Source organism: Solea solea, chromosome 8, assembly GCF_958295425.1.
Source record: "Solea solea chromosome 8, fSolSol10.1, whole genome shotgun sequence".
Taxonomy (NCBI): Eukaryota; Metazoa; Chordata; class Actinopteri; order Pleuronectiformes; family Soleidae; genus Solea; species Solea solea.
The window spans coordinates 23,091,098-23,114,048 of record NC_081141.1 but is presented as its reverse complement, the minus strand read 5'-3'; the positions used below and the strand labels follow the sequence as shown (position 1 = coordinate 23,114,048).

General features: G+C 42.3%; 1 protein-coding gene across 3 annotated transcripts; it reads right to left on the bottom strand.

The window, feature by feature from the left end:
* Positions 1 to 635: 635 nt before the first annotated feature.
* On the bottom strand, positions 636 to 21,921 carry disp3 (dispatched RND transporter family member 3). 3 transcript variants are annotated; one of them, XM_058637074.1, is made up of 22 exons: positions 21,648 to 21,921; positions 21,331 to 21,427; positions 13,152 to 14,147; positions 12,829 to 13,048; positions 11,777 to 11,913; positions 11,380 to 11,514; positions 10,675 to 10,835; positions 10,362 to 10,501; positions 9,029 to 9,120; positions 8,727 to 8,891; positions 7,499 to 7,660; positions 7,288 to 7,404; positions 6,646 to 6,782; positions 6,368 to 6,540; positions 6,150 to 6,280; positions 5,669 to 5,853; positions 5,408 to 5,534; positions 4,358 to 4,503; positions 4,109 to 4,268; positions 3,305 to 3,418; positions 3,021 to 3,193; positions 636 to 2,103 (listed from the first exon to the last, which is right to left on the bottom strand). In XM_058637074.1, exons 3-22 carry the CDS (start codon positions 14,137 to 14,139, stop codon positions 1,750 to 1,752), a joined length of 4,017 nt encoding a protein of 1,338 aa, XP_058493057.1. In that variant the 5' UTR covers positions 14,140 to 14,147; positions 21,331 to 21,427; positions 21,648 to 21,921; the 3' UTR covers positions 636 to 1,749. The 3 variants fall into 3 exon arrangements, with proteins under 3 accessions (XP_058493057.1, XP_058493055.1, XP_058493056.1); XM_058637072.1 differs by having other exon boundaries at positions 7,273 to 7,404; positions 21,648 to 21,920; XM_058637073.1 differs by having other exon boundaries at positions 7,273 to 7,404; positions 21,331 to 21,424; positions 21,648 to 21,920.
* Positions 21,922 to 22,951: the final 1,030 nt, after the last annotated feature.

The following is a 22,951-nucleotide window of genomic DNA, read 5'->3' as shown; positions in this document are numbered from 1 at the left end:
ATAGTATAGTATGTCGTCCAAAATCGGTCAAAAACGTCATAGTTTAGTATTAGTAACAATATATCACCAAATCGATATTTTGACATGCCCCTAATTCAAACCATTGTCAATACTGATTAAGCCTATTAGCACAAGAAAATTCAGTTTTTAAATCTCATGTTACCAGTTGACATTCCCGTACTGAGAAATAAGTATGTCTATGTCAAGACACACAGCGGCACCGTACTCGTAATGCAAGATGGCCACAAACACAAAGAACATTCACAAAAGGGAATTCTGCTGCTCAAATGACCCAGGTGTTAAACCGTTTAAATGCTTGTTGCCCTGCCCCCCCCCCCACACACAAATGCTCCCTCAGTCAGGTCTGATAGTTTTGCTTGAAAAGAGCAAAAGGACACAGCTCTCTTTGTTAATCGACATAAAATCGGCAAAAGTTATGCGCTGCAGCTTTAATAAATACGAGCCGCTGCACGTGAATAATAAATAACACGTCAAACAGACGTGAGCCCATTGTCTACAGAAGCTCCACCAATAATTATGTGACCATGAGCCGAGGCAGTGACAGTGTCTTCATCTCCCTCCGCTGCTTCATTACATAACAATGCAGAAGAAAAAAATACAAGAAAAATCACCAAGGCTTTCAACACCGGATTTATTTTACAATCCAAAGAAACACACATACAAAAAGAGACATTTACTACGCTTATCGCACTCGATTGTGTGCCATCTCTGTAACCATGATTGTGTTTTGCAGTTTTGACAAATAGCCCTCGACGCAGGCCGGACTGGAGCGATGGGGGTTTGAGTGGTACTATAAATCGTAAAGGGGGGTGGGGGGGGGTTATAGTAAGTAGCTGCTGAGTGCGGTGGAGGGCACGTAGAGGGTGCACCACCTGAGGAGCAGAGCAGACGGCAGGATAACAAGACCTTGAAGCAGTTTGGAGATCTGAGATGTCAGTTCTTCAGAGTGTGTGTGCTTTGTGTGTGTGTGTGTGTGTGTGTGTGAGAGCAGCAGCAGCAGCAGCAGCAGCACACGGACACGTTTACATCACACAACACAAAACTGTGCAAAAAACTGGGCCGAGACCATTTTTTAAATTGTCCATAAACTGTGTTACAAATCACATTCAATGCAAATACTGAAAAAAAGCAAAGAGAGTAATAGAAAAATAAGGCGGCCATGAATCATTTGAACACTAATCTTTCACGGACGTCAGAGCTCACAGCATCCGCTCTTCACAAACAGCAGGTCACAGAACAGTCAGTATAGCATCGTCACAACTCAGTAAGTTACACTAATGAAGAGAAGAGAAAAAAAACATGACTCAGCGAGTGTTTCTCAACGATGACTCAATCACCTGCACTTGTGAAGCGGAGGGCGACGCCTCGGACTGAATCATCAGAGAGGTCGACCTGCTCCTGAGTCACAAACACAACGTTTTTTACAAGACATTCTCAGCAAGTGAGGTTATTTTTTTTTTTTCTTAAATTCTCAATACTTGACAATGTAATGATGGACAACAGGTAATAAAAATGTCTTTTTGTGATGACAAACTGCTTCTAACTACAGAGGTGATTCTGACATCTTTGTGCTGTAAGGTACGGGATCATTTCCTTCAGGGAAAACAGAAAAGAGATTTCACTTCTGTTTAATTTTTTTTGCACCCAGAGAAACTCCTTCTGCCTGACATCAGTGTGTGTGTGTGTGTGTGTGTGTGTGCGCACGAGGTGGACAGGACTTGTTTTTGTTTACGCGTTGATCGATCGCCAGGCCAACGCTCCCAGCTGACCTCCCACCCAACACAGCACCGCTACCAAGGCTGCGCCGGCCATTACGGCCAGGCTGGCCTTCAGCACGGCGGCGGGGGGGCGGCTGAAGCGGGAGGGGGCCATGCACGCCAACATGGCAACCGTCACGGTCAGGGTGAAGAAAATGGACACGGCTGTGTTTATGGCCACGATCTGGCCAAACTTGGCGAAAGGCACAATGACACAGAAGAAGAGAGGGACCGTGGAGATCACCGTGGTGACGGCGCTGGACACTATGGCAACGCCCACATGGTTCACCGCCTCCAGGGTCCGGCCCCGCCTCTCCGCTGCAGGCTGCAAACAAAACACAGATTAATGGGACGAGCCGCTCCTCCTCATACATCAGCCCTCAGGGGGAATCGTTAAAGCCCAGATTGTTAGTCATTAGTCTGGATGAACTATTAATCCTTTTCAAATCAAAACCACAGTTTGAAAGGGCACAATTATCAAGTCGTAGTTTAAATGTTCTATGCAAAGTAAATACATACATGTTGAAAACACAGTACGTCATTTCATTCAGACTTTTGGTTGGTTTCATTAAGTGGGAGTGAAATCTGTGTGGATTCTCCTTCGTCCAGGTCATAGTTTTCCAAAACACTCAATAGCAAGATTGCTCTAAGACAGACTAGTTTTCGGCTTCTTGGTATTTTCTGGTTTCTTTGCTTCATTTACTCAAGAAGTCATTAAGACTAAATCATTTTGGTTTGTGGACAAAACAATCATCATTTTGAGGTTTGTAAAAACACCGGTCAACATTTTTCAATATTTTATGGACCAAGCTTAATCGAGAATATAATTCACAGCTGAATCAGTTATGAAAATAATCGTGAGTTGCAACATGTCGACAGATAAAACTGATTTGAGTGACGTCACCTCAAAGATGACCACGCTCTCAGGCTAGCCTTTGTTAGCAATACCAGTTCATAACAACGCTACACAGTATTTTACACACAAACAGCTTCGCAATACGGCGACAGATAAAACTTGTCTGTGCTCGCGTTACAGTGCCAGCTACAGGCCTGGCATATATACTACAGCAGTTATAGTCATATTTCATGTATATAAAAAACATTTTTTGAAACAACGTTGTGTTTTTACGGGAAACTTGTAAGAACAAAATGAAAAACATTCCATGTGGATGAGGTGTTAGTGAGTAAAGAGTGAACAAACATTTTTTCCTCATGACTCATCATTACTGTACACTCCCATACCGAGTTATGAGCAGGCGTAGAGGGCATGGTCTCCCCGGCCAGCAGGTATCCTTCCACCAGGTGCAGACAGTAATCCACTGATGATCCCACCAGGATGGACAGAGAAATCGCCTCCACTGCTCCCATTTCCCAACCCAGCCAGTACATGAGCGCCACCACCAGGCAGATCACTCCTGCGCAAGGCCAAAAAAAAGAAACAAAGAAAAAACCCACACACATCAACTCAGACATGTTACACCAACTCAGACATGGATATTCAATTTTAAAAGAATAAACTCTCTTACCTAGAATGGTAATAAGAACTGGTAACAGCAGGAGAAGATGTGCAGTAAACACAGACACAGCTGCCACACAGATGACCAGAGACAGAAGTAGACTCCAGAGGGCGCTCTCCACACCTACAGACAAACCGCATGCGCTTTAAACTTTCATCCGTTTGGTCACTTACTCCAGCTTTGTTAGTTTATTTAATTATTCTAACATGATAAAATAAGAAAATCAAATATATAGGCAGCGAAATAACAAAACAGAAACAATAGTTTACTTAAAAAACATCAGGAACGATTAAAAAAAAAAAGAGGAAATGTAACAAATGTAAGAAAAGAAAGTGTGTGGGACGGAGAGTGACAGCTGTGTCAGCGATGTAAATAGAGAGACGTCACACCAGTGCAAGTATAGCACAGTATAACCAATAAATGTCATGAAGAAGAATTATGTGACACGGTAAACAAGTAAATAATGATTATCTTTATAAATGATTAATCTGTTGGTTATTTTCGCGATCGAGTAAATGCAAGAAAATCTTGGTCAATGTTTCCGAAACCTCAAAATAATATATAAAAATATATATCTTTCGTCAACTGAAATAAAAATAGAAATACTCCATATTACAAAAAACCTCAAACTAACACTAAAACTAAGCATTAACACAAAATAAAAACAAATAAAAACTAGCAAAACTAAACTCAACTATTATAACCTTGTATTTAACCACTGAAATTAAAATATCTGCACAGCACAGCAAAGTGAACCAAAGTGACCTTAACTGGCCTCTAATGCTTTTGATGATGACTGTCACAAAAACTTGCCTATAATTTCCATGAAGATCTGCTTCCAGTGCTCGCAGGTCTGGAAACCTCGCTGCAGAGCAGAGGATTGTGGGAGTTTGGCCAGTTGCTCCTGGACAAAGTTTTCCCACTGGAGGAAGTCGGAATATGTCTGAAAGGAGGATTTCCCCTTGTACGTGGTCTTAGAAGACAAGAAGAAGAAAAAGAAGAAGAGCTTTAGGCACAATTGTGACTCGCAGATGAAAAGCTGACAGATAAAAGGGGCCTCACAGACTCAAAGGCCATGGACAGCCAGCGAACCTTTCCTCCAATCATCCCCACTGCTCCGTGTGAGAGCTGCCCCGGGAGCAGGTTTGGTTCAGGGAGAGAGTGACACTCAGGATGAAGCAGAGGCAGAATAGATGACAGTTTGTGGCCTGAAGAGAACGAGAGAAAGAACACGACCTTTAAATCACCTTTTTATCTCTGAGGTTTGACATTTATCAATGTGTCAGATTGTAGAACGACATTTCATTCTTCTATAAACTCTTTCACACTGATGTTTTACAGTGAGAAAATCCTGAGGCTTCACAATGGAAAGTTGACAGTTCAATACTTTTCAATATACTTCATGCAAACTGGATTATTTGGTTAGATTTTTGCAGCGTGGTATATGTGAAAAATTTTATTTTTCAAATAGAAACATTTTATATTATTTTTATTAATTTATCATAAAATACTCACGTTAACACACCTAGAGCACCAAAATCAGCAACATCAACATCAGTCCTTATCATACATATCAAACATTAATTCATTTTTTAAGTTTTTAACCCTTAAATTGCCATGTTTTTGACATGATGGATGCATCAAAAATAACATTTTTGTCCATAGTTGTGTTAGTGTGAGTATTTTAGTTCATGTTGTTTGCAATAGAATAAAAAAAATAAATACATGACATGTTTTAGTATTTTTGAGTGTATTTTTTGAGTATTTTTAACAATATGCATGAAAAAAGTATCAAATATTCTAGAATTTAAAAGCGAAAAAACACAAAAATGTGTGTAGGTGTGTTTAAGGGTTAACTCAACAGAGAAGAGTCGCACCCTGGTGGCATCCTACTTCTGAGGCTTCACTCTTTAATCTACATTTTTATCTATGATCTATGGTGAGAAATGATTTCATAAAAGCCAGATGTTCTTCTGATGTCATGTTTTGTCCATACATCTTCCACATAAGCCACTAGAGAGATACAATTTGATTTGACATTTAACTCAATTACCAAAAGAAAATAACAATATTGCTATCTTGTTTTCATATTTTTCACTTCTTCCAGCTCACCTGAAGGCAGACACTGAGCTCCTCCTCGTTTCACAAGTTGCGTGTTTGCACTAATGGCTTTACAGATTTTGCAGAGATATCCCATTTCCTGGAAAATGTCAAAGTCTGGGTCCAATATGATGCTGCCCTTTGGAGATGGAAATGGAACAAAAAAACAAATCAAAACCATCATTTTTTATTATTTTTTTTTTTTTTTTTGTCAAATCTGGCCCTGCATATGTGTCTTGATTGGGAATGAATGGAGCAGGTGTGACGGCTCACCATATCTCCAATCACGTGGTTGTCCCTGTGCTCAGTGCGGTTCACTCCCAGGATTCCAAACACGACAAAAACCATGGCCCCGGTGTCGACCAGGGGACGCACCGCCGGGCGGCCGCACACGCCGCCGCTGCAGGGGTTGAAGCCAAACGTTTTGGATGGGTTCGTTTTGGCAGCAGATGAGGAACCTTTGAAAATAGAAGCAGAGAGAAATCTTGCATGGGCGTTTATTTGTTCAGTGTAAAAATATCTCTACAACTGCAGCACTGTGGAGGAAAAAAAACCCACTGGAAGGTTCACAGACTGCAACTTTAAGAAGCTGGACTGGAAAATAAAATATTCATGTCACTGTGTTTTTTTATTTCTGTTTTTACAACTCGACAAAAATGATATAGAAATACATGTTTTGACACATGCTAGTGGAGAAACTGTTTTTCCCCGTATGGCAAACAAACAGCCTCAGACTCTCAAACACTGCACTCACCAGTGGAGAGAGGAGAATAAAAGACTCCCTGTGTGGGTCCATCAGGCCCAGAGCTGATGCCGCAGCCAGGCGGGTTGACACACACGCGGCTGGGATGAGGTCTGAGACGCTGCTGTGCAAAGAACAGCCTCCTGAGATGAGAGCGAGAGCAGAGCTCAAATCACACATTCTCCTCTGAAACACTTGAAAAAAGGCACTCTTCTTTCTTTTCCTTTCACCTGCTGTGCGTCTGTTGTGGAGTCCCTGCTACATAAAAGGAAAACTCTGGCGTCCAGCCATGACGGGACTCGCATGAGCCAGATGTGATCATCCAGCTGGGGTACGGGTGGTACACATGGGAAACACACACTGTCATTCTGCTGGTGTAATTGCTCTGGGGCTGATTATAAGCCTATTTGGATAAAGCAAGATTAGTAATAAGCTACTTTTAGTGGCACCAAAACTCGACAACTGCTCATAAAAAATACCATTAAATTCACTTTATCTGCTCCCAAACCTGGAACGATGACACTTCTTTGGGCTCTGCGCTGCATAGTTTCCATGGCGAGGGAACGCTGGTGTTGAGGGAGAAGCGATAGAGGGTTGTTGAGGCTCCGAGGTCCAGTTTTGAGATGTGCACTGTCAGCAGAGAGCCTGAAAACAGCACAGTGTGCAATATTTCAAAGTTGTGGAAGAGGCTTTAAAGCAGGTCTGTAAGACATTTATTCTGCTGTATGAAGTCATAAAATGACCACGATGTGTCATCAGAGATTAAGGGACACATGTGAAACTTAAATACTGGCTTCAATGATAATAAAGGTGCAGTCATTTATGTAAGTTATAATTTTATGTTTTGGGCTGTTGCTCCAACAAACGCCCAATGATGCCAGCAGAGTACTCTACACAACAGACACAGACAGGCAAGACTTTCGTCCATACTTGGACGGGCAGTCTGGAGTCAAAAGACCAATCAGTCAGGAAAACAACGAAGAAGAGTCTAAGTATATATACAGGCTTTAAAAAGTGGTGAAAAGTTTATCCCTTAGCGCAGCCAAGAAAGAAATATGACCAAAGAGTTGATCCAACATCCCCATTAAATAAATGATTAAATAAGGACGAGGTTTTATGTGCCGGATGTTTTTACCTGTTTGGTTGGTACCTGAATTCACTTTAGCGTGTGACGTCATCGAGCTCGGACCTTGCTTTCGTGTAGAAAACTTAAAACCTGACACCGAAGTGTGGCTGTATAAAGAGTGGGGCTTCTCCAGGAATACACCTGCAAGCACAACAACAACAACAACAACATATTTTTTTGGATCTTTAAAGTTAACTGCGGTGTAGATTTTTTTTTTTTTCCATCCCCATCTCACCTGAGCACATGGGGCAGGAGATGCCTTGACCACTGAGGTTGCTTCTCAGAGCCAGCAGAGTCTGGAGGTTTGTGTCCCGGCGGAACAGCAGAGGAGCGTGAGTGGCCGGCCTCAGGAGACAGCAGCAGCCGGCAGATAAGAGCAGAACCAGGAGGAAGACACCTGCACCGAGAGGAAGACGGTGAAAAAAACAAACAAACAAACAATGGCAGAGAGGAGGATCTGATGGGAGTAGATAAAGAGGCTGAAGGGCAGATCAGGAGCAAGGATCAATTAAAGTGACTCCTGAAGAGGACGGGTGAATACTTCATGAGCGGCGCCTGCACTTCCACTGACAAACTGAATCCCCTGGAGGGGAACAGAGATTACAGCACTTCCTCAGTAGTTGTTATTTAAGCTTGAGGTCACTGAATTATTCACCAGGAGCTGAACCCAATATCCAACAAAAAAAAAACCAATGACAGAATTTCACTGCTTCTTTTCCAAAATTAGAATCAGAATCAGCTTTGTTATGTGACTGAACGCACAAGGAATGGGACTCAGTGTATTCCATTTCTCTGTGCTTACAAATAAAAAAGACAGACTAGGTCAAGAAAAACTGAACAAATAAGTTAAACAGAAGGTTGAATGTAAATGTTAAAGCTGCAGTGTTTTGTTTTGCTGTCATTGGTGTTATTTATTCTGCTTCTGTCTTCTTCATTAACAAACATGATATAAAAACTCTGTCAAGCAAAACTATCAGACCCAATTGAGGGAGCGTTTGTGTGCATACAGCAACAGCGCACGGGTGGGCGGAGACAAGAAGTGTTTATGATTTCATTTACATCAGATGCAGAAGTGTTTAGTGACGTCACGGGAAAAACACATGGATGTCACTGTATCTTTGGCTTGCCATTGTTAGCAATTGTTAGCAATTGTTAGCAATGCTATTGCTACTGATAGCAATGCTCTACACAGTATTTTTGGACACACAAACAAAGAAAATGTCTGACTTAATGTGAAACAAATGAGAAAAAAGTGCAATTAAACCTGGGGACACACTGGGGACAACTAACTTTTCACAGTTGACTTTCATATCTGGAGTCAATAACAGGAAGTAGATGCATGTATCTGTCTGTCACAGGTGAGTTTCAAACCCAGGACTATGGCTTCAAAGCACAACTACTTACCAGCTGAGTTAAGGGGATAGAGGATGAAAGAAGATAGATGGATTTATATCAAATCTCACCTAAGACGACTTTACGTCGCTCCACAGCTGGCTCTGCCACTAAGTTCTTCAGGGCCCACTGGAGATTCGTGCTCACCACACCCACGTGCTGCTGTCCTGAAGGGGACAGCGGTGTCTCCACAGACAGGGACAGAACAGCTGCGTCACCATCTGTGTCACAGGAACCTGAACAAAGACAAAGACGGGGGGTTTGGTTGAGTCTGGACAGGAGCTGTTTTTACTGCCTGGACTCATCACCTTTCCCCTTCTCCCCCAAGGTTGCATTCACACAATGACTATAATAGATAAGATAATAATCTCACATGGCTCCAGCTCCACCGACAGAAGTGCCACATCATCATCCTCATCTGACAAAGGACTCTGGCTCACTGACAGGCACGGGAACAACCTCCAGCTTCAGAGGGAGGGAGAGACAGGGAGCGAGAGAGAGAGATGGTGGAATTACAAATCACATGTGGTGTCTACAGAGGCCCTGAAGGTCAACGCAATGCAGCATTTCAAAAAACACCAACATTTCACACACAAAAAAACATTTCAGAAAACACTTTGATATTTCAGAAAACATTTCAATATTTCACAAAAAAAAACATGGTAGAAAAATGCATTACAAAAACACTTAAAGACATTTAAAAAAAAATAATGAAATTCAAAATCTCACCGAAAAAAATATAGAAATAACAAAACCCTTAAAAACGTTTTAAAAAAAATTTAAATAAAGATTTCCTGAAACATTTAAACATTTCACAAAAAAATGCATTTCAAATAAAAATGACAGAAACACTTAAAAATGTAAGAAAATGTTTGGAAAATTCTAGAAAAAAGAGCATTACAGAAATCACTGTAATATTTCAAAAAACACATTTCACAAAATAATAATAAAGAGCACTTCAAACATCTCAGGTGTTCTGTGTTGTTTTGTGAAACTGAGTTTTTCAGGGATGTTCAAGTGTTTTCTCTCTGAAATGTTCAAGTGTTTTCTGTGATTTTTGTCGTATTTGGTTGTAGTTTAAAACATTTTGTTCGGTCAAACTGTTTCATTTTGTGAAAAGGTGAAGTGTTTTTTCACGGATGTTCAAGTGTTTTCTCTCTGAAATGTTCAAGTGTTTTCTCTCTGAAATGTTCTCTCTGGTGTGCTGCATCGCATCGACCTTCAGGGCCACCGTAGATTTTGACATAAACACAGGTTAATTCCTGTGTGCAGTGAGGGCTACAATGAAAAATAAAGAGTTATGTAACAAAGCTCAAATACAGACAAGCTGAGTCAGGAATTGAACCCACAACCTTATAGTTGAAAGACAACTCTTCCTACCACTGAGCCACAATGGCTCAATCATAACTGCTCACTTTTTTAGTACATTTTATATCAGAAAATTACTTTTGATACTTAGTACGGTAAATGTCATATAAGACTTTAACTTACGTAATATTATAAAAGGTGACTTCATCTTCTACCAAAGCAAATTTTCTGGTAAGATACTTGTACCCCTTTAAGGTACATTATACAAGACTGCTGATTATTAATCTATCCCATGTTCACATAAAAATAATAATATATATGGGAATGAATGACCCTACTCTTGTGTGTTAATCAGAGTTGTGATTTACAGTTTAAAGTCAGGGGGAAAAAGGACTCACCACTTCAACCAGGCCTGTTCACGTGGCTGCACATGCCGAGCCCAGATACACAGAGCGGCCGGCATCAGGACGGACACCCACAGCCAGCAGCAACTGACGATGAGCGCCATGAAGAGGCCAAAGTCATGCACGGCTGGAATCTGACACGGAGCGCAGTGTTAAAAGACCTTGAAACATTTAATTTGGGGCTTATCACATTAAAATAGCTCTCTGCTGCTGAGAGAAGCACTTCCATTCAGCCGTGACGGAGCAGTCACTTGTAGGTCCTGCACAGATCCTATTAAGCGCACTGTTATTTTTGATCTATGATTACCTGAGAGAAGGTGTTGGCAGCGTAGGCAGCCGCAGTAGTGAAGGAGGTGAGGAAAGTGGCTCGGCCGGCAGTTTTTATGGTGTAAATCATCCTCTGCTGCGGCTGACGCAGGTGAGAGGCCTGTCTGAAGGTGCTGATGAACACAAATACATCGTCCACCCCTGAGATAGAAGATGAGAAAAGTGCTGTCACACACATAAAAGTGGCATTGACACTCTGAAACAAGCAGAAAAACTGGTCTTTAAAGGTCCAGTGTGTAAGATTCACTGACTTCCCCTACTCTTCTACTACTATTACCACAACTACAACGACTAATTATAATCATAATACATTCAATTTTGGGTTTATTTTATTTTTTGATTCCTTAAATTCAGTAATTATTGTGTACAAACAAATTTACGATACGATACGATACGATACCTTACGATACCATACCATACGATGCAATATGATGCAATACGATGCTGTATGGTATGACACGATAAGATGCTTCAAGCTGCTGTCGAAACATGGCAAATAAGATGTCAGCCCTTACCTTAGGTACACAAAAAAGCTTATCCTAAGTTAACATTATTTATTTTAAAGCCATTAAATATTCATAAAAACATACTTTATGGGTTTGTTATACACTGGACCTTTAAAGACTTGGGAGAGACACTTTAAAGGAAAAAATGAACGGCATATTTTTTTTTTCTTTCTCCTCACCAATGCCGATAATGACAAAAGCTGCCACTCCGTTGAGAATGCCCAGATATCTCACACCAAAAACAACGTGGTATAAGAAAAGTGCCATCAGGCAACTTAGTCCGATGCTGGCCAGTCCGAAGAAAGTCAGAAAGACTAGAGAGAGATGAGGAAACAAGGAGATTATCGACGGGCACTTTAAATACGTACACATCCATTCATCTGTCTACTGCTTTATTTATCCTCCACTTGAGGGTTGCTGTGCCTCAGCTGACATAGGGCGATGGGCAGGGTACATTCTGGACAGGTCACAAGTCCATCACAGGGACACAGAGAAAAACAACCATCTGCATGTCCGGGTCTTCTGGCTGCAAACCACTACACGTATGAAAAAAGACAGAAAGTGTTCATACTGTACCGGAGAAGGAGGTGAGAACAAAGACGAGCACAGTGATGCAGCCTCCACTGATGACGGCCAACATCATGTCGTTGTAGAAGATGTTCCTCACCTCGTCGTCAAACAGCTCCGTGCCTCCATACAGCACCTTCACCTGACTGCAACCAGCAAAACAGGCACGCCACGATTTCAATTAGGGATGCACGATATCATCGGCACAACATCGGTATGAGCCGATATGACTAATGAGTGAAACAGTAGCTGAATAGGTCGCTGCCTTCTTCTACACTCGGTGTCGCACGACTATTATTATTTTATGTTTGTTTATTTTGCACAATGAAGAAAATGCAGATCTACATTTGCTGCGACATGAGTATGAAAACTATTCTGTTAATTCCATGACAGAAGAGACTAAACGATCTCTGCACCATGGCTCAATCCTAACTCTTACTTCTAAAACTAAAGTACATTTAATATCAGACAATTACTTTTGATAGTACAGTAAATTATGAGTATATACTTTAAGACTTTTACTTAAGTAAAATTAGAAAAAAAGTGACTTCAACTTCTACCAAAGTCATTTTCTGGTAAGATACTTGTACTTTTACTCAATTATCCCTTGAAAGTACTTTATACAAGACTGGTGGGTTTTAATGTCACCGTACAGTTGTTTTCAAAGTGCTTTCCAAAACTTGATTGGATAGTACATGAGACTATAACGCCATAAAGTAAACATTGTGAAGCAGTGCTTTTCAAAGTGTAAATAAGTAAGTGAAGTTTATTTTCTATAGCTTATTTAAAAACAGCCTCAGAGATACCAATACAAATAAAAATAAACCTGCTGTTCAGGCCAAGGTTTGCGCAAAATTTGGTGAGTTTAGGACGTAAATTTTTTATTTTTTTTTAATATGAATTGAAACTTGAAAAATGTATGTAAATAATTTTTTAAAAAGTAACGCACTCCGCATACTACAATGATCTACAATGATGAAATTCTCTGAAATCTCTGCTGTAAAGGGATGAAGGTGATGTTCTGTGATTAATGGGAAACATTAACGATTCATGTTCCTGACCTGGTGGACTGCTTGGACAGGATGTCTGCGTACTGGACCACAAAGTTTTTGAAGCGTGTTCTCTGCTCGTCAGTGCGGTCCTGCAGGGAATAGTAGGAAGGCAGTGGAGCACCAAAGTGGATCTCACTGCGCAGGAGGGAGGAGGAGAGACACTCTGGGGACAGACTCTCATCCACGTACCAGTAAAACTGTGGGTGGGTGATGGCCAGACTCAGAGAACCTGGAAAGCAGACACACACACACACACACAGGGCAAATCAACACAGCTGGAGCTCAGCTCGCTTAAAAACTACCAGCAGACAAACTCCTGGCTGTGGACTCACCTTGGACGTCAGCCAGGTCTGGGCCCATGCCATCGTAGTAGATCTTGCCTCCTCGCTCACTGGGGTAGAGGTAGGACAGGAGGGAGCTGGGTGGGGAGCAGTAGGACGGTCCCAGAGGCAGATCCCTCAGCAGCTCCAGAGGCTTCCAGCAGAACTGATGGAACTGAGGGTGCTGCATGAGCAGTCGCTCCACACGGTGAACCGTCTGCAGACGTTCCGGGGTGAAGATATTGCGATCGCCCTCCCCCTGAGCTACAAACACCAGCTCGATCCTCCACAGAGCCTGACTCTGAAGGTAGTAATTGGGAGCAAACCTGCGCCTCCTAATGAGCGACTCAGTCCCATTTCTCTCCACAGATCTCTCCTCTGCTCTTTGATTAGAGCGTTTGTGCTTCTCCATTTCCTCCAGACCCAAATCAGTCACTTTCTTTTTATCTGTGCTCACTGCAGCTCCTCGGGTCTGGTTATCTCCTGCTTGTGAAGGGTCATTTCGGGGAGTGGAGGACCTTGTGTCCTCACTGTCTGTCCTGTTGAACACCATCTGTCTGCCTAGCTTCTCCAGCAGAAGCTCCTGCAAGGCCTCAGACTCACCGATGTCCAGGTCTCGCCGACGTCTGTCCCACGACCCCAGCTGAGTCTTCACGGCAATGGTGAGGGCGTCAAAGCGCTCGGCTGAAAAGTGACTGTGAACCTCAAAGGCACTGTAGGAGAGGTCTATGTCCAGAGGAGGGCAGTAGAGGAGCATGTAGGCAAATAGGGCACATGGCAGCAGGACGGCTACTCCCAAAACCAGTCCACTGGCCAAGGGTTGCGTGTAAATCCACCCCACCATCCTCCACACCCCACACACTCCTGCGTCCCCGGACAAACAGCCCTGTCCTGCTGCCTGAGCTTCTCCATCCTCCTCCTCCTTCTCCTCCTCCTCCTCCTCTTCCTCCTCTCCTCCCCAGCTGGTCTGAAACAGCAACGGCTCATCGTCCATGTCCATGCTGGCACCTGTCAGTGACACATAACATCACTGATGTCTTCTTCTTATGGGACACATGGGCACAGAATAGATGTTTGAACCACAGACTGTATTTAAAAACTGGACGTAGTCTTCTGGTTTCACCGAAAGAGGCTTTTCTGGAAGTAAAGATATACTGAATAGCCACTAGGGGCCACCTCCACTGGTTGCAAAAAAGGGCTTAGTGTGAATGGAAGTCAAGGGGAAAATGAACTACTTCTCACTTGATTTAAACATTTCCCTGAGACTGAAATCTTTGATTTTTCAGTCAGAAGACTACAAGCATTATGTACATGGTCAATACCAGGGATTCCCAAACATTGGGTAAGGATCCACAGATGGATTGTGGGAGATTTTTTGGGGGGAGTTTTTACTGAAGAATATCTTTGAAATGATCCAGGTTACAAACATTTCTGTAAATTAGTCGCTACTTTATGCTCAAATTTGTCATTGTTATGATTGATATTGTGGCAGAAACGATGAAGAGGTTAATAATCGATCGCTAAATGAAACGTTAACTATTTTTAATAGCTAATTAATCAGTGTGGGTGTTTTCTCTCTTTCTAAATGTGAATATTTTCTGGTTTCTTTGCTCCACATGACAAAGAAATCATTAAAACTGAATCGTTTTAGTTTGTGGACAAAACGAGACATTTGAAAACATCATCATTTCCAGGTTTGAGAAAACATCGATCAACGTTTTTCAACATTTCCCTGACATTTTATGAGCCAAAGTGCTTAACGCTCAATCAAGAAAATAAATGTCAGATTCATCGATTATGAGAATAATCTTTAGATGCAGCTCTCTGGTAATGATTCTTTGCCATCCTTTAAAAAAGATGGGTCCTTGTTGTACAGAAAGTTTTGTAGAAAGTCTTTGCCATTGATTCAAACATTTGACAAAAGGAGGGACATGGTCACGTCCAAAGTTCTGCTCCGCGAGCAAACACTGTGACTTGACTCAGTGACTGTGTCCTATGTAGTGAGAAAATTGTCCTCAAGTGCTTCTGAGAGAAAATCATTCACAGGCTTCTGCTTTAAGATGCTGAGCACAAGATCTTCAGGGAGGGCGAGACGGACCAAAAGCTGCAATTTAATTATTTTCCCTGTCGACACGTGTCAGCCATTATCACGAGAGACAAGTCCACAGGTGGGTTTGCACACAACAAGCGTCCACGTAGCACATTCTTCTCTGCAGCAAATCATCTCACCTGTCTAATTACTGACAGCGAGCGCGAGTGAGATACGAGACAGAGTGGCAGTAATAAGACAGAGTTTATCTGCTGAGAGTGGCAGTTTTTTAACTAATCGTCTCAATGGATGCCACTTTCTCCACTTCACCACACACACACAACCTTGTTCTTACATCCAAGTGAGGACACACCATAGACATTATGCATTCCCTAGCCCCTGACCCTAACCGTAACCATCACAACTAAGAGCTTAACCCTAATCCTTGGCCCAACCATAACATAAACCCAATTGTAAGCCTAAACCTAAAAACAAGTCTTAACCCTGAAAAAGCCCTTTAAATGTCCCCACAAGGTCAAAATGAGCAACGTTAGGTTTGTATGTTTTGTGGTTCTTTAGGTCACCACAACATGGGTAATACCTGGAACACACACACACACACACACACACAATCTTGTTTTTATATCTTAGTGAGAACACATCATTGACATAATGCATTCACTAGCCCCTTACCCTAACCTTAACCATCACAACTGTGATGGTGCCCTAACCATAACTACTACTGATCTAAGCCTGACCTTAACTTCACCCTAACCCTTAACCCAAGTGTTAACCCAGAAAAAGCCCCTTAAAGTTGTGTGGACCGACAAAAAGGCCCCACAAAGATAAAGACTCTAAACCATATAACATGTCATCACCTTAAAACTTGATTTTTGTCCCCATAATTTGACAGTTTTAGGTCCCCACCACATTAGTAATACCTGGAGCACACACAAACACAAACCTGATAGTGCAGTGTGCATTCAAATGTCTGCTAAGTGCAGCGATTTTCGTTCGGTTAGTAGTAGTGATTTCAGGTCGGTCAGGTTCGATGTTGAATGTTGATTATTATTTGTAAAAAAAACATAGATGCGCTCAGCTCTGCAGCTTCAAAGACAATCCATCACAAAAACAGAGGGATTCACAGATGATAGCTACTGTCCGATCAATGTTGGTATCAATTATTGAGACTCGGACCGTCTTGTTACAGAGAGGACGGACACACGAGAGACAAAACCTGTTGTTTGTTTGGTCTCTTACACACATGAACACAGCTTATTTCTAAAATGGGAAAATGTGTCTGCTGGAGAGAAAAAGCACCTGATGTGTGTCCAATAAAATCTCGTGGATGTGTTTCACAGTCACATCATTAACGGCCTCCACTCTTCACTCTCTCAGAGTTTGTTTTTTGTCAATTCTAATCCACTTTTATGCTGGATTTTTTTCCCCCCACTTTTGACAGAAAGAAACCTGCCGAGTAGAGAACCAATAGTTTCACCACTGTGTCTTATATTCTGTGAAAGAGGGGGCAAATTTTTGGGTGTTTATCATAATCCACACGGCGCTTCAGCTTCATTAACCCCGGTGTCATGTAACTGCACACAAGGACACCACTGCACCTCTTAATGGCGGCACAGCTGCCCACGCAGTGTCAATATGAACCTTGTGCTCTCTTAACATGACACATTTAATAACCGTGTTGGGATGTGTGTGTGTTTAAAAGTGCAGAAAAAAAAAAAAAAAAAAACAGATCACAAGGAAAATAATTTGTCTGAATTTGCAGGCTGTCATCTGAAGGCAGCGGCGCGGATCATCTGTGCCCTTCATGTGCCGTTATTATTAAAACATTTCACCGCAGGAGCAGAAGCAAACGTGACCAAAACGACGTGACCAATCTCTGATAAGTACACGAGATATGGATGTGCGTTTACACGGCACAGCTGCTCATTCTGGTAATTAGGTGATTATTATCCTGTTACATTTCATCTCCATCTTGTTTTGATGACGCTTCTCTTATCAACAGAGGACGGGAGGAGACGAGCAGACATCAAACGCGGGCACGAGAAGACAGAAAAGTCAGGAATAATTCAAGAAGCAAAACTGCTATTCAAATCTTCGTCCTGTTCCTTAGAAATTAAGTTTTGCCTCATTAGGACCAGGTTTTTGGTCTCTATGATCAGTGTTTATGCCAGAAAAGACAAGCTCACCTAACCTTCACCATCCTAACCTTAACCATCACATCCAAATGCTTTAACCTAACCTTCACCCTAACCCTTAAACCAGGTCTTAACCCCATAAACATCCCTCACCCATTCATACAGCGTGTCCGTGTGCAGTGCTGTCTTCATATCACACATCTTTCACACGCTGCTGACAGAAGCAACATGGGGTTAAGTGTCTCGCCCAGGGGGGGGACACATCAGCATGTAGACTAGAGGAGGCAGGAACTGAAGCCTTGTCCTTGCAGCTGAGAGACGACTCACTCGACGTCTCACATCCACAGCCACTGTTGTTTTTTTAAGGTGTAACAGAATGTCAGGACCAGACAAAATGTCGCAGCTATTGTTTGAAGGACACTGCATTGATTTCCATTCATTTCATTCAATCTCTAACCTCCAGTTCCTCAGAAATTAGGTTCTGCCTCTTTTGTCTCCATGAGGACTACTGGTCCTGAAGTACACACATGAGCACACTCATCCACAGCCATGAACGTGAGGACCCAGCCAAAATGTCCTCACTTCCTGTGGTCAATAAGGTTGTTTTGGTCCTCAAGTAGTACAAACACACACACACACACACACACACACACACACACAGAAGGACACTGCATTGATTTTCATTCATTTGGACAACTTAACCAAACCGTTACCTCTAAATTTAACCACAACCACAATTCAACTCTTAGCCCTAAACTCAGCCAGTTCCTCAGAAATGAAGTTCTGCCTCATTAGGACCAGGTTTTTAGTCTCCTGAAAGGTCAGTGTTTATGCCAGAAAAGACACAATCATACACACACATTCTTGTGAAGACACTCATAGACATAATGTATTTCCTAGTCCCTTAACCTAACCTTAACAATCACAACTAAAGCTAAAACCAAGTCTTAACCCATAGACAGTCCATTTATGGGTTCATACTACAGTTTTGACATTCACCCATTCACACAGGATAAAGTTCTGCCTCATTAGAACCAGGTTTTTAGTCTCCATGAGGACTACCGGTCTGTGTTTGTGCCAAAAGAAAGATACCACACAAGACACCACAGCCATCACACTTCAAACTAAACCAGCAGCACCTCAAACATCAGCGAGAAGAAATTGTGCTGTTTAATATTCAAGGAAAGGAACAAGAAAGAACGAGAGAAAGACAGAAAAAAAAATGGAAGTGTGAGGAGAATCTCCTCATCTCCACATCTTCATTTCTGTCACTTTCATCATCAAAACCAGGCTGATTAATGCTGCACAAGGCTGACAGTTCCAGGAACTCATTAGAGTCTGATAGACGCGGCGCTTATTAGACAAGATACAAGATCTCAGCTGCGCCTCCTCATGCTCTCCTCTGCTCAGCAGCAGCAGCAGCAGTAGCGGCAGCAGCAGCACAGGTACAGGAGGAGGAGGAGGAGGAGGAGGAGCAGATAACTACAGCGATGCACGGCCTCGGGGACGCACCGCTTTCTCCCCCCGTCTTGATGAGCCTGACGCCGCCTCGCATCCGAGGAACATTGCAGCTCGTGCACAATAATTATGAGCAGTGTACAGCTGCACTGTGAGCTCCCGGGTGCAGAGCCTGGTCTAACTAATGTGTTTACAAGCTGCCAGGATTGTTCAACACGGCTATTTTTCTGCACAGATTGGGGGGGGGGGGGGGGGGAAGAACTGTTGCTTTGCAGGTGCACATTAAAAATAATATGGCTTTCAGGGCTTCTGCATGAATTGGAATAACAAATGCTGCCTGCCATATGGCTCAGTCTGTAATAAAGCGACTGTATTTTCTGCTTCTTCTTTTTTTTTGCCTCTTTGTCTGGAGACGTGGGCTTGAAATTTAAACAGAAAAAGGCACCGAGAGGCCATTAAAACCCATTCACACTAGAATGAATGAATCAATGGAAAATAATGAACCTGCTCTGTGATTTTTTTTCTTCTCTTTTCTCTTTAAATAATACTTATTGATTTTCACTTTTACCTCCGGTCAAGAACTGATTAGCTGCATTATCGAAATAAGGAGATGCAACAAAACAAAACAGGCACAAAAGACTCCGTGTCATATGATAATACAACTAAGATTAGAGAGAAAAAAAAACCCATAATAAATCAGTTCACTTTCAGGTTTCATTGATATTATATTCATTAATCATGCGGCATGAGCTCAAAGGCTGAATTTGAAGGAAAAACTGCAAAAAAGATCTTAGATGAGGAACATATATTCAAACGAAGCTCAATCACTGAGGTGAATCTTATGTCCAAACTAATTTATCGACACATCAGAGACGTTTAGTTCAGGAATCTGTCTCGTCACTCTCAATTATGTCAGATTTAAAACAATATTCAGCACGAAATGAGGTAAATTTGACACCTTTACGGCCCTCATTCTGAATGAAATGTCCTTTTCAAAATGTGGAAATACTCTGGAGGTGATGACAGGATGTGTTTAAGTTTGTGTCTAAAGCCTGGGGAAAAGGTCTGGAAGAATAATTTGTGTAATATTACTCGAATGTAAGTTCTATTTTGTCTTACTGGTCCACATTCCTCACTCATAGTGTCCTGTAAGGCACAACAAGAGAAAGAAATGAGTGAACGCAATAAATATTAGGTGCTGCAACTAAACTTGGGTCATAAAATGGTCCTTGAAACAATGTTTAATGTGAAAATATTCACATTTAAGATGCTGGAAAAACCGATAACTTGAATTAATTAAGAAAAAAAACACCACTCAATCAGATTGTCAGAATAGTTGATGAATAATTTAGTAATTGATTAATAATGGATTAATTGACACAGCCCTGATAAATATACAATCAGGGATTGATTTATTTATCTCTTTATCGAACACAGTGAGCCCAGGTGTGGACGTTGTTACACCTGTCTGTCAGCTGTAGATTCCTCATTCTCTGTATTTCATGGACTGGGCTTGTGTTCCAGGTCGTGTCGTGTGTCATGTTCAGCAGAACGAGAGGGCGAAGTGAAAACTCAGCGCTGATTTTCTCTGTTCGTTTGTGTTTCTTTTCGGTCCCCACACAATAAAACACACACACACACACATATGTACTGTATATAACACTGAGTGTCAGCACTTCTTACCCCGCACTACATCTCAGGATGGTGTCAGGTAGTTAAGGTGGGAGCGCAGAACCTTTCACTAATCATCACCACCATCATCATCACCACCATCATCATCATCTCTCTCCACCCTGCATTTCTCCGTCCATCCCTCACTCCTCTTTTTTCCCCCTACCCATCTATGAGTCTTTTGTGTGTTTTTTTTTTTCCTCCCCACAGAGGTGAGAGATTTGTAACCTTCCAACACTGACAGCGGCTAAAAATAAACCTTCCAATCTCGCTCACTTTATCTGGTCTCCATCTCATCCAGTATGGACACCACACGCTGCCTCTGGTGTAAACTCAGCCAGAATACCAGCTCGCTTTAAAAAGGCATTGATTCCACCAGCAGTGCTTTTTATGAGTGCAATATTTATGCATGAGCGCACATGCAGTTTGGACTTTTTTTTTTTTTTTTTTTTTTCTTCTTAACACGCACAAATCAAACTGCATTTGCACCTGACAACAGCAGCGTTCATTTCCCCTCACTGTCTCACACTGAAGGACACGCAGCGCTCTGTGTGAGGACGCCCGCGTGAAGGAGCGATTTCTCTCACCATGGCGAACACAAAAGGGAATAAATATGAGGCATACAACCAGAGGAAGGCAGTTTCTTTTTCACACAATAGGAGAAAAAAAACTTCACATGAAGGAAAAATTGTTCTCCAAGCAAAACCAGAACAATTTTTACACTTTCTGCCTCATTTTCCCCACATAACTACTTAAGCCCTCAGCCTTGACTTCTCACTCCTTCAGTGTTTCTATGAGACGAATCATCATAAATCATCATCATCATCATCAGCCCCCCCATCAAAGAAAATGCCTGCAGCATCAAGGGAAGACTTACCTGAGGCTGATTAGATAAGAATTACAGGTGGAGTGTTCAGGCCTTCTGGGTCCACTTGTACTGTGGGCAACTTCAAATTCATCTGCTCCGCACTCTGCTGGGGGGACAAAACACATTATTTACACATTTATTATCACATTTAATAACTCATGAGGGAGAGAGGGAGAGACAGTGAGGGACTCTCTACCTCTCCCCTGCACACTCTACAAGAATCCTCTAATCTCAGCAGTTAATAATGTGCTGTTTTCCTCCCCTTATATTCTTCCCTGGTTGTTTCTCCTTCTCCTGTGCTCCCCTCCCCTCCTCTCCTCTCTTACCCGGTTGTCCAGGCGACAGAGTCAGTGAAAGACATTTCTTCGCAGAAGCTCCTCTCCCTCTCTCTCCTCTCCTCTCCTCTCATGGCTTTGTTCAGCCTGTTCTGCTGCCTGGCTCACCAGTGGAAGAGAGATGAGGAGGAGGAGGAGGAGGGGGGGAGAGAAGAGTGTGAAAACCTCACGTTCTCCTCTGATGAGCGGCGTGAAAGCCCAAAAGGAGTTTTTTTTTTAAAAAACGACTCATAAAGGCACGTCAGAGCGGTTCTGCTCCGGCGCGGCTGCCTTTGAGACACCGAAAGGAAGGCAATTTGTCAAGATGCGGCGGCCAAGCCCCCTCCCATCCTGTCAGTGTTGGTATGGTCTAGTCTGGTCTCGGTTGGTGGGGAGGTGGGGTGTGTTATGAGAGGGTGATGAGAATGACTGTGTGAGACAAAGTGTAGGCAATTTAAAATAATCACCTGAAGTAAGACTTTATTAGCTCATGGTTAATTTTCATTTTTAAAGCGCCTGTTAAAGCGACTGTTAAACATGTGTTTTTACTTCTTTGTGCACAAGTGCAGTGTGAGTGAGGTCCATCTTTAGATTGTACTTTAGTCCAGAACTTGGACTCAAGTCCTGATTTCCAGTGTTTTGACTCAGACGTTGGAAACGAGGACTTTTTTAATTGATCCATTTATCACCTGTTCATGTTTTCTAAATGTGCCCAAATAAGTCACTAGATATTGATCGCTATATTAACACTAACATTATTCAGTGTAAGTGTGGCTGTGGTTCAGCGGTGTTTTCCAACAGGAAGGTCAGGGTTCCATCCCGTTAACTGCAAATTGCTGCTGCTGCTGTTCCAGCAGCGTGTAACTGGGTATGATTATAGACGCGTGATTGAAGAATTGCCACATATAAATGTGCCGTATGAACGGGAGTGAACGGCAAACCTGTAGTGTAGAGCACGACGATAGAAAATGAATGAATGAAAAGGTGACGTTTGCTGTTGTGTAAGTGCTTGAAAAAGTGACATTCGTTTGTGTGATGTGTCAAAACGAATCAATTCATTTTCATTTGAAAAAGACGACAACCAAGTCATTTTTGTTCATTGTAGAACCGTTACATTTAACCAAGGATCACTGAGCTCGTCAGGGAAATGGACTGAGACTCAACAATGACGACGTGAGCTCAGAATAATGGGGACTTTTCTCTGGTGACATGGACTCAATCACTAGGGAATAGACTGACTTTTCTTTGGTGACTCTGACTCAAACACTGGGGACTTGATTCCGACTTTCCTTTGGCGACTGACTTCAAAACTGAGG

What these genes read in the sequence shown, in the direction of transcription:
- disp3 (XM_058637072.1), bottom strand. Translation starts at nt 14,139, where the DNA reads ATGGACATGGACGATGAGCCGTTGCTGTTTCAGACCAGCTGGGGAGGA. An exon ending in TGTTCTCACCTCCTTCTCCG is followed by an intron (nt 11,515 to 11,776) that starts GTACAGTATGAA and finishes ATCTCTCTCTAG; the next exon opens with TCTTTCTGACTTTCTTCGGA. An exon ending in GCGACGTAAAGTCGTCTTAG is followed by an intron (nt 7,661 to 8,726) that starts GTGAGATTTGAT and finishes CTCTCGGTGCAG; the next exon opens with GTGTCTTCCTCCTGGTTCTG.